We start from the raw sequence: 13,789 nt of genomic DNA, 5'->3' as shown, positions 1-13,789 counted from the left end.
AAAGAAAGAAAGAAAGAAAGAAAGAAAGAAAGAAAGAAAGAAAGAAAAAGAAAGAAGCTCTATGCAGAACTCTATGCCCAACAGGAGACTCAAACTCACAGCCCCAAGTTATGAGATCAAGAGTCCCATGCTCCACTGACTGAGCCAGCCAGGGGCCCCTTAAATGTTTCCTAAATCAGCACGACTGCACATAAACTTTTTTTAAACCAAAAGCCTGATTTATGGTGCACCAAGCATACATTTTACATCTGCTTTGTAAATGAGTGGCCTAAAGCAAAACCATCTCATCCTTAACACCAATGCTCCTACTTCTTGCATTTCTTGGCGTTAAAACTCATCATTCCTGCCTATATGCTAATCTAGAGTCTTTGGGCTTTCATGAGATGTACAAAAAAGTATATAATCCTGTAAAAACTGTTCATTGTCTACAGCACTGTCTTCCCTGTGAAGATTGTTGGTTTGGGCCAGCTGGCCTAAATTGGGCTGGAATAAAACTTTCTTTCTTATAGAGATTTTTTTTTTTTTTAATTCTAAATGTTTATTTAGAGAGAGGGAGAGGGAGAGAGAGAATCCCAAACAGGCTCTGTGCTGGCAGCATGGAACCTGATGCAAGGCTCGATCTCATGGCCTTGACATCATGAGCTGAGCCGAAATCAAGAGTCGGTTGCTTAATGGACTGAGCCACACAGGAGCCCCTCTTCTAGACTCTAAAAGGTTTATTCATTTTGCATCAATACCACAAACTCTCAAAACTATAGGATATTTTGTAATAAGACAGATAATGTTCATCCTCTTTCAAATAATGGTATCTGGAAAACTGTACTTTCAGATTTTTAAAAATTGAACACCTAAGTAATAGTTGCTATTTATTTTGATAACGTTTTTGTATGTGAAAAGGTAAGAAAATTCCGGTTCAGACTTCTGGTATTTATTTAATGAAAAAAATCTCTGGAGGAAATAAGTTAGCTGCAAATTTACATATTAAAAGTTCACTGGACATATCAATCCTCCAAGTCCAATTCAAGACTTTTGAAAAAGATACAGCGTAAGCCCAAAAAAGGGCAGAAATGAGATTTATATTGAATATAATGAAAAGTAGAATAAAACTAATGTCTTATCAAAATTGATACAGCAGGTAAATCTTTTAAAATATTGACTAAAGATAGGCACATGAACAATACTAATTAAACTATATTTATTAGTATTAGTACTTATGAATACTAATTACAGTGAGACTATTGATAAGAGATTTTCAAAACCTGTAGGAATTACTGTGAACAACTTTATCTTTACTAATTTGAGAACTGAGAATAGTTTCCATGCAGATAGATCATTAAAATGGAATTAAGAATTAGAAATCAAAAAAGCATCCATAACTTGAAAACTTTGACATATTCAACAGGACTCTGATCACCTTCCAGGAAACTTTCCCACTTGTTCAAGGTATTTATTCACAGTTCTCCCCACTTACAGACAAAATTTTTTCAGAACAGAAGAAAACATATAAAAAAAAAAATGTAGTATTGCTAGTATATCCCTCATCTTAGGATATCAAAGAGAAAGCAGTTTGACTTCTGGAATGCGGTGCAAAATGAATCATTAGAATATGCACTATGACTAAAAAGGTTTTACTCTAGTAATGCCTGAATTTTAATATACTGTGGTACTATACACCCGATGATGTGATTACATCTCCATTATGCTAGTAACTTCAGAAAAGCACTTTAAACATTTAAACACTATTATATTTAAACTATAAATGTGTGTTCAGTACATGAGGAGGAAAGTTAATCTGATCTATAGTATCCATCTACAATGAATACAGAACTTTGACAGCCAAATGTCAGAAGCGTTTCTGTTATGATCAGGAGTAAAGAATTGAGAACTGGACCCTGTATATCACCACTTCTACTCAAGATTATACTGTAATTTCGGGCACCCGGATGGCTCAGTCAGTTGAGTGACTCTTGATCTCAGCTCATGTCTTGATCTCAGGGTCATGAGTTCAAGACCTGCACTGGGCTCACTGTTGGGCATGAAGCCTACTTAAAAAAAAAAAAAAAAAAAAGAATATACTGGAATTTGTAGCCATTTATAGCCAGTTGGTCAGAAGTACAAGAGGCCCAGGACTTGTGATTGGCATCTGAAGTGGGGGCAGTGTTGTGAGACTGAGTCGTTAATCTCTGTGGTCTGTGGAAATTCCCAGTTGGCTTCAGAACTGAATTAATTGTAAGACACCCAGTTGGTGTCCAGAGAGCTGGAAATTGGTTGGTGTAGGGAAAACCTCACACGTTTGGTCTCAGAAGTGCTGTGTGAAACAGCTCACCTTATTGTTGATAATTAAAATGATCTTATGTGTGTTGGTTGCTAAATATACATGAAGAGAGGCACCTGGTTGGCTCAGTGGTAGAGCATGCAACTTGAACTCAGGGTGGTGAGTTCAAGCCCCATGTTGGGCACGGAGATTACTTAAAAAAAATAATGAACAAATGAACAAACATGAAGAGAGGAATAGACAGAAATGGTACCAAGGGATTTTCTGATGGTTTGTTCATTTGTCTTCATGAATTTTAATGTTTTTGTTTATCTACTTATTTATTTGAGAGAAATAGAGACTGTAAGGGGTAGAGAGGCAGAGAGAGAGGGACAGAGAATCCCAAGCAGACTCCGTGCTGCCAGCTGCAGAGCCCGACGTGGGGCTCGAACCCACAAACTGCAAAATCATGACCTGAGCCAAAACCAAGAGTTGGTCGCTTAACCAAGTGAGCCACTCAGGTGCCCCATGAATTTTAATTTTTATGTGGAGCAACCAATGGGCCCTTTAGGAGTGGAAGACTTGGTGCTACAAGGAACTCTTGAAACACAGGCTCCAGCCACAAAAACTCCACAAACCCACTTACCAACCTGTACGTCCTTTGCACCCTTTTATCTGCATCTGTTGCAGGAGGGCCCCCCAATGCCCAAACCCATTCTCCTCATAGCAGTTCTGAGGAAGAACGTGATGAGGCAAAGGGGAGGGGTGAGAGAGCCAAATTCCCTAAGAGGCTGTTTCAGAGGGAAGAAAAATATCTTAATGTATTTACGGTCAACTGATGTGCAAACAAGGATGCCAACAACCCACAATGGGGCAACGAATAGTCTCTTCAACAAAAGGTGCCGGGAAAATTGGATGTCCATCCCTATGCAGAAGTTGAAAGTGGACTTTTATCTCACATCACACTTAAAAATCAACTAAAAAATGTGTCAACAACTTAAGTGTAAAACCTGAAACCTAGAAGAAAACAGGGGAAAGTTTCTTGACATTGGCCTATGGAATGTTTTTTTAGTTTGACCCCAACAGCATGGGGAGGCAGGAGGGAACAAAGCTAAAATGGGCAAGCGTGACCACATCAAACTACAAGGGACAAACTTCTTTCTGCACAGCAGAAGAAGCCATCAAGAGTGAAAAGACAATCTATGCAATGGGAGAAAATATTTGCAAACTATGTATCTGAAAGGATGTTAATATTCAAAATATATACAGAACTGGGTGATGGGTATTGAGGAGGGCACCTTTTGGGATGAGCACTGGGTGTTGTATGGAAACTAATTTGACAATAAATTTCATATATAAATAAAAACAAACAAAAAAATAATCTTATAAAAAAAATAAAATAACACAGTTTTTACAGCAAAAAAAAAAAGTCTCTTGAATGAACATTTTATTGGCACATTTTATTTTTCAAGGGTGACTAGTATATCTAGCACTATGATGGATATTCAATAAATGCACATCAACGTGCAGGAAGCAATATGGCAAAATGAAGAAGTCATTGACTGAGAATCCTGAGACCACAGTTCAAGTTCCACCTGTACTGCTAATGCACTATAGAATCTTCCATGAATCACTGGGCTTTAATTTTCTCTTTTGATGTCAATCACCTCTTAAATAACATGCATGTCTTTATAAATAAAAAACCTATCACAAAAAAAAAAAAAAAAAAATATATATATATATATATATATACACAGAACTCAACATGCCAAGGGAAACTTCCTCAACTCAATAAAGAACAGCTACAAAATTACCGTACAGCAAACATCAATTTTAAGGGTGAAAGAGTGAATAGTTCTCCCACAGACTGGAGATAAGGGGGTCCTCTGTTCCCACTGCTAGTCAACGTACTGTAAGTTAGAGCCAATGAAATAAGGAAAGAAAAGTGATGTAGACCAGAAAGGAAGGTTTAATAATGTACCCATCAACAGAAGGTATTGCAGTTGCAGTAAGATGAATGCCTCCCCACGCCTCTCACCCCCCACCAAAAGGATAGCCCTCATCCCTATAACCCGTGAGGGTTACATTCTATGTCAAAACAGAGTTTGCAAAAAGAGTTTGTCCTTGTGCCCTAGTTAAGGATCCTGAGATGCAAGATGATCCTAGATTACCTGGCAAACATGATATAATCAGGAGGGTGTGATAAGGATATAAGTGGAGTTGGAGACAGAGAAGTCATTGCTCTGATAGAAGCAGGATGGGGACAGATGTTAAGATGTTACCTTAGAGGAAGTGGGCTATCAGGCAAGGCAATTAAGCAGTCTCCAGAACTTGGAAAGTGCAAGGAAACAAATTCCTCCCTGGAATATCAAGAAGGCTAACAGTGCTGTGGATCCATTCTAGACACCTTATGTTGAGAAGTAAAAGAGAATAAATTTTATTGTTTTAATTCACTTAGTTTGGGGTAACTTTTTACAGCCACATTAGGAAGCTAGCGAAATGGTGTACACAGAAAAGCCCAAAGAGGGACTCCTGGGTGGCTCAGTGGGTTAGGCGTCTGACTTGGGCTCAGGTCATGATCTGGCGGTTTGTGAGTTCGAGTCCCACATCAGGCTCTGTGCTGACAGCTCAGAGCCTGAAGCCTGCTTCAGATTCTATGTCTCCCTCTCTCTCTGCCCCTCCCCTGGTCATGCTCTGTCTTTGTCTCAAAAATGAACAAACATTTAAAAAAAAAAAAAAAGAAAGAAAAAAGCCCAGAGAAGCTACAAATCTCTAAAGTGAGATTAGTAAATTCTTTTTTTTTAAGTTCATTTATTTACTTTTTTAGTAATTTCTATACCCAAAGTGGGGCTCAAACTCATGCCCTGGAGATCAAGAGTTGCATGCTCTTTAACTGAGCCAGCCAGGCGCCCTGTAAGATTAGTAAATTCTAGATATTCAAGATCGACATTAAAAAAATCTATATTACTTCAATGCAGTAGCAGTTAACACATGGAAACTGAAATTAAAAATACAATTATATGTACAATTGCTCAAAAAGGAAAAAGTACAAACATATGTTAATCTAACAAAAACATTAACAGGATTTTGATGCTAAAATCTATAAAAGTTTACACAAATAGAGACCTACCACAGCCATTTACTGGAAGATACAACATAGAAATGATGTCAAACGATTACAAATTGATAGACAGATTAATGTAATTTCTATCAAGGTATTTTCTACAATACAAACAAGATTCTTCTAAAATTTATAAAGAAAGGCAAAGGAACTAGAATAGCTAGAGCATCTGAAAAAGAATAAAGTGGTCAGAATCTTCATGCAAGATTTCTAATATAGTAAAAAGTAATCAAAACTACATTGTATTCGTGGAGTGAGACACAAATAAATCAATGGAAAAGAACAGAGAACCCAGAAATGGCCCCACACAAGTACTTCCAATTGAGCTCGGACAAAGGTAACAAGGAAACTAAGAGAATTTAAAAAAAACAAAAAAACTCCACAAAAACTTCATACCTGTACTAATATTAGCTCAAAAATGATCATAGCTTTAAATGTGAAATGTAAAACAATAATACTTTAAACCAGAAAAGATTCCATAGAACATTATCCTCAGTATCCATATACCTTTGCTCTATCTCTGTGTTATCTATCTTCCCATCTGGTGTTTTAACACATTTTGACTTTATTCTGTGGTATTTTGAAAAAAAACAATTATCCTGTGGTGTGTACTATTTCGGTATCTCACTTTAGAGAACTTGAGATTTCATTATTTTATTCCCCATAGAAACTCTCTGAGGGCGCCTGGGTGGCTCAGTCGGTTGAGCGTCCGACTTCGGCTCAGGTCACGGTCTTGCGGTCCGTGGGTTCGAGCCCCGCGTCGGGCTCTGTGCTGACAGCTCAGTGCCTGGAGCCTGCTTCAGATTCCGTGTCTCCCTTTCGCTCTGCTCCTCCCCCACTCACGCTCTGTCATCAAAGACATCAAAGGCAGGATGTTTGAAAAAAAGCCCTCTCAGATTCATTACATTTGTAAGCCTGCTCTCCGGTGTGGGCCCTGTGATGTTCTGTAGTTTTGATCCATGGGTAGAAGCCTTAGCATGCACATTACATTAATGTGGTCTTATCAGAGATGTAGATCCCGATGTCTAGTGAGTTGCGAAGCCTGTGTAAGTCCTCTGCCGCACACGTTCCATTTATGTGATTTCTCTTTAGTGTGGGCTCTCTGATGCCGATTCATGCTTGAACTTCAAATCAAATGCGTTGTCACACTCCCTACGTTCGTCAGATTACTCCCCGGTATGAACTCTCTGATGGCTTACAAGGCTGGAATTCTGAGTGAAGACCTTGCCACAATGACTACATTTATAAGGTTTCTCTCCAGTATGGATCATCTGGTGTCTAGTGAGGTTGGAGCGTTGAATGAACGATCTGCCACACTGATCACACTGGTAAGGTTTCTCTCCAGTATGAATTCTTCGATGACTAGGCAGGCTTGAACTCTGACTGAAGACCTTGCCGCATTCATTACATTTGTAAGGTTTCTCTCTAGTATGGATCACCTGATGGTAAGTAAGGCTCGACAGCATAGTGAAGGCTCTGCCACACTCATGGCACTGGTAAGGCTTCTCTCCAGAATGAGTCCTGCGATGACGCGCGAGGTGTGAATCGTAACTGAAGACCTTCCCGCATTCGTCACACTTGTAATGTTTCTCTCCCGTGTGGATTATTTGATGTCTAGTGAGATGTGAGCTCTGATTAAAGGCTTTGCCACACTCGTTACATTTGTAGGGTTTCACACCGGTATGGATTACCTGGTGGTTAGTGAGCTGTGAGCCATAGGTAAAGGCTTTGCCACATTCGTTGCACTTGTAAGGCTTCTCTCCCGTGTGAATTCTTCGGTGACTCACCAGGCCTGAGCTCTGACTGAAGACCTTGCCACACTCATTACACTTGTAAGGCTTCTCTCCCGTATGGATCACCTGATGGCTCGTAAGACCTGAACACTCACTGAAGGCCCTGCCACACTCATTGCAGTGGTAAGGTTTCTCTCCGGTGTGAATTCTGTGATGACGTACGAGGTGCGAGTTGCGACTGAAGACCTTCCCACATATGTCACATTTATACGGTTTCTCTCCTGTCTGGATTACCTGACGTCTAGTGGGGTGGAGACCGGGATTCACTGCTTTGTCACACTCCTCACGTGTGTAAGGTTCTTCCCTGATGCGCGCTTTCTGGTCTTGTGTGAGTAATGAAGAACGCAAGGGATCATTCCCACGTTCGTTAGAGATGTTGGTCGGGACTCTTGGAAGAATTGTGTGAAGTAGTGAAACTGAGGCACTATCGTTGACAGACCTCGCCACTTGGTGACATTCGTAAATTTCCCCTTCAGTCTGAAGTATCTGCACGCCAGCCAGACATGACTGAAAGCTTAGTCCAGACCTGTTTTCAATCGGCTCATTTCCTGCGTCTCTTCTACCAGTCAGGTTTTTGTTAAGGGTCACGAGCACACCTTCATAATTTCTTTCACCGTCTCTCCGCTGACACTCAGAGTCATGAAAACTTTTCTGGATTTCTCTGAAGCCACAATCTTCGGCGTCACGGCTTTCATGTCTTTCCAATATAACTGTCTGCAATACTTCCCCTGTATTACTGTTTTCTTTTGGTGGTAGTTCCTTGATCACACATTTGGGAGAGAGAGCTACGAGATATAAAGAACCATAGGTTTCCAATTAATTACAGAAAAATCTCATATTGAAAAACATATTACACCAAAAGTACTACATATATTGATCAGTTATAAAATGTTGCAACCATGACTTTCAATTTTTAGGAACACAAAAGGTACAGGATTCTTTAATATAAAAGGGTAATTACATGTAATTCAAATTGATTTTAAAGCCTACTTTAAATAGTCAATGTTGGGGCACCTGGGTGGCCTAGTCGGTTAAGTGTCCGACTTCAGCTCAGGTCATGATCTTGCAGTCCGTGGGTTTGAGCACCGCATCGGGCTCTGCGATGACAGCTCAGAGCCCAGAGCCTGCTTCGGACTCTGTGTCTCCCTCTCTCTTTGCCCCTCCCCCCACTCATGCTCTGTCTCTCTCCATCTCTCAAAAATGAACAAACATTAAAAAAAAAAATTAAATAATCAATGGCAAAAAAAAAAAATCACAGTATGCAAACTTACGTTAGCCCTGAAAAGAGGGGGATTTTCTCATCATGTTCGGAAATGGCACGCCATTACCTGCCAATTTTTCACAGAAAATATATGGTTGTTTCACGTTTGAAGAGATAAAAGTACTGTCCATATTTACTGCATCTTTATTGGGCACTAATTCTAAAGCACAGCATGATATACTCTAATGGTAAATAATCCAGAACAAACTTATCTAATGAGTAATCTAAATTTTTTTTAACATTTATTTATTTTTGAGAGATGAGAGAGACAGAGCACGAGCGGGGAGGGGCAGAGAGAGAGACAGACACAGAATCTGAAGCAGGCTCCAGGCTCCGAGCTGTCAGCACAGAGCCTGACATGGGGCTCAAACCCACGAACACTGAGATCATGACCTGAGCCGAAGTCGGATGCTTAACCGACTGAGCCACCGAGGCGCGCTATCTAAATAAATGGCAATTTAGAATTGGAAAACTATAGTAGCACTGGGGAAATGAGGGAGAATTTAATCAATGTTCTAAAAATATTTTTCTGAATACCAGTCATGTAACTACATTCCCTCAGAATGGCCATTTTTAACAAGCAGTATAAGTCGGCGATGCTGCACTGTGCATTACCAAAAAACCATCATCTGTAAGTCATAACGACAGTTAATAAAACATTCTAGTAACCTAGAGTAAAAGCAGGACTGAAATAATAAGCAACCACAATGATACAAAATTATAGTTTGTGGAATTCTCAACAAATCTCTCTTGAGAGAAAACAAAAAAAAAAAAAAGCAAGGGCTTCTGTTCCAGAACCAGCATACAATATGAAAACTGGAATTTATGTTAAGACCACTCATTTTTGAAGTATCCAGTCAGGGACATACTTAACATAATTGGGAAGAGAAGTCAGAAATCACAATTATGATTTTTTTTTTTTTAAGTTATCTCTATGCCCAACAGGGAGTTCAAACTCACAACCTCGAGGTCAAGAGTCACATGCTCTACTGACTGCACCAGGCAGGCACCCCATAAATCACAATTATGAGTTTCGGCCTGCACTTATGTAACAGCTAATCAATTCCCTGTCTATGTAGTATTCTTTAATTTTTTAGTTCACTGGCCAGAAAGTATATGTAATAATGAGTTTGTGCGTGAAAATCTTATTAATGAAGGCCAGATCAAACAATGTTTGGACAGAATTGTAGAATAAAAACATACAAAATATAGTGCAGGCTGCATGGCCTGAATGTTTGTGTCCACCCCAATATGATGGGGTTGGAGGTGGTGTCTTTGGCAGGTAACCAGGTCATGACGGTGCAGGGTCGCGAATGGGATTAGGGCCGTTACAAGAAGAGATATGAGAGCTTGCTGCCTTACTCTTTCCATCATGCAAGGACACGGCAAGAAGGCAGTGCTCTAAACCAGAAGAAGGCTCATCAGGAACTGAACTGACTAGCACCAAGATCTTGGACTTGCCAGATTCCGGAACTATGAGAAATAAATTTCTATTAGTTAAGCCATCTGGTTTTGGTACTTGCTATGGCAGGCTGAGCCAAGGCACAGACAAAAGACCATCTGATCAAAATCATGACAGAAGGTTGCCGTATCTTACAAAAGTCAAGGAATTTCTGAGACTTTACTATAAAACACGGAATAGCTTTACAAATCAAAACCACAATGAGATACCACCCTACACCTGTCAGAATGGCTAACATTAACAACTCAGGCAACAACAGATGTTGGCGAGGATGCGGAGAAAGAGGATCTCTTTTGCACTGTTGGTGGCAATGCAGGCTGGTGCAGCCACTCTGGAAAACAGTATGGTGGTTCCTCGTAAAATTGAAAATAGAACTACCCTACGACCCAGCAATTGCACTACTAGGCATTTATCCACAGGATACAGATGTGCTGTTTCGAAGGGACACATGCACCCCCATGTTTATAGCAGCACTATCAACAATAGCCAAAGCATGGAAAGAGCCCAAATGTCCATCGATGGATGAATGGATAAAGATGTGGTGTATGTATACACACACACACACAATGGAGTATTACTCAACAATCAAAAGGAATGAAATCTTGCCATTTGCAACTACGTGGATGGAACTGGAGGGTATTATGCTAAGTGAAATTAGTCAGAGAAAGACAAAAATCATATGCCTTCACTCATAGCAAGACTTTAAGAGACAAAACAAATGAACCTAAGGGAAGGGAAACAAAATAATATAAAAACAGGGAGGGGGACAAAACAGAAGAGACTCATAAATATGGAGAACAAACTGAGGGTTACGGGAGGGGCTGTGGGAGAGGGAATGGGATAAATGGGTAAGGGGCATTAAGGAATGTACTCCTGAAATCATTGTTTCACTATATGCTAACTAATTTGGATGTAAATTTTAAAAAATTAAAAATTAAATAAAAAAAAAATAAAACACGGAATATCTTAAGCCTTCTAATAGCGCTGACATGGCTAAAAGCCTTGAAGTACATCACCACCACTTTTTAAACAGGGACAGTAGGCACATGGGGTTTGTGTTTCTAACCCTTATTCATAGAGAAAGTAAGTATGAGAAACAGGATTTGACCTGGGCCTGCGGGTTCAGACAAAGTGTGCTCATGCATAAACGCCTGCAAATCACAGTCAAGATCAGAAGCTTCAACATAAACACGTTGAGGGAGACACCAGAGCTGTGTTGTGCTAACAGTGTTACCTAGCCACCCCGAGTACCCTGTCACCCCCGCAATAAGGATTTCTGTAATGTCCTGAAACAGCGATACAGTGGATAAGCAGGGATCTTTCTTAACGTGGTAAGTAGTGTGGCTGGTGAGGGGGGCCTGCGGGAATCAGGGTGTTCAAGTTCTACACAATTCATAAGCTAGTAAGGAACGGTGTGGTCTATCCAGATCGAGGTACCGTGTGAGGGAAGGCCAGAAAGAAGGAAGGTCAGGAGCGGAGGGCAGGAGGTAATGAGCACATGAGAGAAGCGATGGTATTTGCCAATCCACGGAGGGGTAAATGTGCCAGGGCAGTCAGAATTCCAACCTTGGGAAAAAAGAAGGGACTGACATGGCAAACACCATCATGCTGTCCCACGATGGAATTATAGGAATTAACTGTAGGAATTATAGTGTGGGTGTGTGGCCAAAATGTAAGACGGGTAATAGGGAGGGAGTGTGGAGACCAGGCAAGAAGCCATGCTTAGAAAACAGAGTAGGATGGGTGGCTGCCGAGGGGGGAGGCATAGGGGACATGGGGTAAGGTTGGTAAAAGGGGACAAAATTTCAGCCACGTGGTGAACAAGGTCCGCGGAGCTAACGTACCACATGGTGACTACAGTCGGTAATATCGTATAATTGAAATTTGCTAAGAGAATAGAACTTAAGTGTCCTCACCAAAAAATTTTTTAAAAAGTAAGTATGTGACGTAACGTGTGTTAATTAACTTGATTATGGAAATCCTTTCACAATGTATATGGATGTCAAATCACTACAGGGTACCCTTTTAAAATATTACAATTTTCTTTGCCAGTTACACCTCAGTAGAGCTAAAAAACAAAAAATTCATCCTCTGACTGCCTCCTCTGAATGCTTACAGAACAGTTTACACGAGGATCTCAGTCTCTTGTAAGAACCAGTGAATCAACAGCACAGGGGGAGAAAAAAAAGGAATTGGGTATTTTAAGCTTTTCATAAGGTTTTACGCATACTTAAGTTCTGGCAGCATGCCTGATTAAGTGTGCAAATCATCTGACAAAAGCGTAAGTGTGAAGTCCAGATGCCACGTCATGAGGCTTTTCGTATCTGAGGCCAACAGGGCTTCAATCTCAGCAAGTAAGACCGGGGCTCCAAGGGGGAGAATGCAGACACACAAGGGCAGATCTCCACTTCTGGAGGGAAGTTATCCTCACCCAGGGAGACCAGGTTCCTGTAGTTCTCCAGCATCACGTCCCTGTACAAGGCCCTCTGAGCGGGGTCCAGGCACTCCCACTCCTCCTGAGAGAACTCTATGGCCACATCCCTGAAGGTCAACCATCCCTGAAATGAGAACACATTTCACCAAGGAGCTACGGGGAGAGTTATCTGCACACAAAACAGGAAGACGAGAAATGTGTAAGGATCAATTCAGATGAAGTAGGTTTTCTTACAGATCTATGTAAGGTATTTCTGAGCAAGTTATGTGTCCCCAATTTTGGCTTATTACACGTTCCCATAAGAGGTTAGGATGGCCTCTAAATTAATATGGCTTTTTTCATTTTTGTGGACAATATAAGAAATATAAAAACAGAAAATCAGGGGTGCCCGTTGGGAGCATGCGACTCTTGATTTTGGGGTTGTGAGTTTGAGCCCCACGTTGGGTGCAGAGATTACTAAAAAAAAAAAATAATATTATTATTAATAATAATAAACTTAAAAAAAAAATAGGGCGCCTGGATGGCTCAGTTGGTTAAACACCAGGCTTCAGCTCAGGTCATGATCTTGTAGTTCATGAGTTCGAACCCCACGTCGGGCTATGTGCTGACAGCTCAGAGCCTGGAGCCTCCTTTGGATTCTGTGTCTCCCTCTCTGTTCCTCCCCCATTTGTGCCCTCCCTCCCTCCCTCTCTCTCTCTCAAAAATAAATAAAGATTAAAAATTTTTTTAAAAAAATAGAAAATCAATACAAGGTTATCTAGAAGTGTTATCCATCATGTTGTGATATCTATCAATGTCACAATGAGTGATATTCAATATCTAGATGAGCAAAGGCATGAGTGTTATCTTCAGAGAAGACAACACCCATGATGGCTTTAGAGGAAGGCCACGGTGAGTAAAGGCTCTTGAAGACTTCCCACGTGCTAGCCATCATGCTAAATGCTTTCCACACACTAACTCCCATTGACATTGACATCACTCATCATAGACAGATCTGTTCCCATCTTACCGAGGAGACAACTGTGTCACACACATTCCCCGAAGCCTGCCCAAGGTCAAATGCTCTAAGAAATGGCAGAAAAAGCTCCAGAACCCAGATATTTAGGCTTTGGAACTGAACCTAAACAACGAAACATATATACCAGATAGCATGAAAAGAATGTTGAGAGGGGGATTCCTGAAACAATTAGAGACAAGTTTAAGGCTAACAGCATGGTCATTGTATCTGTCCATGCACACGCACACGCACAAAAATGTCACTCTTGTGCTATTTAACTCATTAATGTGATAGTGTAGAAAACATGTAAAGCCATGCAAATACTGAAGATTTAACTTCAAAAATTCTTAAACAACTTATTTATGAAGTAATGATAATGTCTGTAAATACTACAGGCTTGTGCGTCCTGGCACACGCACACGTACACACACACACACACACACACACACACACACACACACACACAC

General features: G+C 40.6%; 1 protein-coding gene across 1 annotated transcript; it reads right to left on the bottom strand.

The window, feature by feature from the left end:
- Positions 1 to 6,127: 6,127 nt before the first annotated feature.
- LOC121026639 (zinc finger protein 415-like) lies at positions 6,128 to 12,732 on the bottom strand. Its single transcript, XM_040469432.1, has 2 exons — positions 12,323 to 12,732; positions 6,128 to 7,953 (listed from the first exon to the last, which is right to left on the bottom strand). The coding sequence occupies exons 1-2, from the start codon at positions 12,354 to 12,356 to the stop codon at positions 6,542 to 6,544; spliced, it is 1,446 nt and encodes a 481-aa protein (XP_040325366.1). The 5' UTR covers positions 12,357 to 12,732; the 3' UTR covers positions 6,128 to 6,541.
- Positions 12,733 to 13,789: the final 1,057 nt, after the last annotated feature.

This window comes from Herpailurus yagouaroundi, unplaced genomic scaffold, assembly GCF_014898765.1.
Source record: "Herpailurus yagouaroundi ecotype Mexico unplaced genomic scaffold, PumYag 150070, whole genome shotgun sequence".
Lineage (NCBI taxonomy): Eukaryota > Metazoa > Chordata > Mammalia > Carnivora > Felidae > Herpailurus > Herpailurus yagouaroundi.
This window is presented reverse-complemented; position numbering and strand designations above follow the sequence as displayed.

Bases quoted from the DNA above. Each gene is read 5' to 3' on its own strand.
- LOC121026639 (XM_040469432.1), bottom strand. From the start codon at position 12,356: ATGCTGGAGAACTACAGGAACCTGGTCTCCCTGG. The intron at 7,954-12,322 runs GTGAGGATAACT...TATATCTCGTAG, and splicing joins CAGGAACCTGGTCTCCCTGG to CTCTCTCTCCCAAATGTGTG.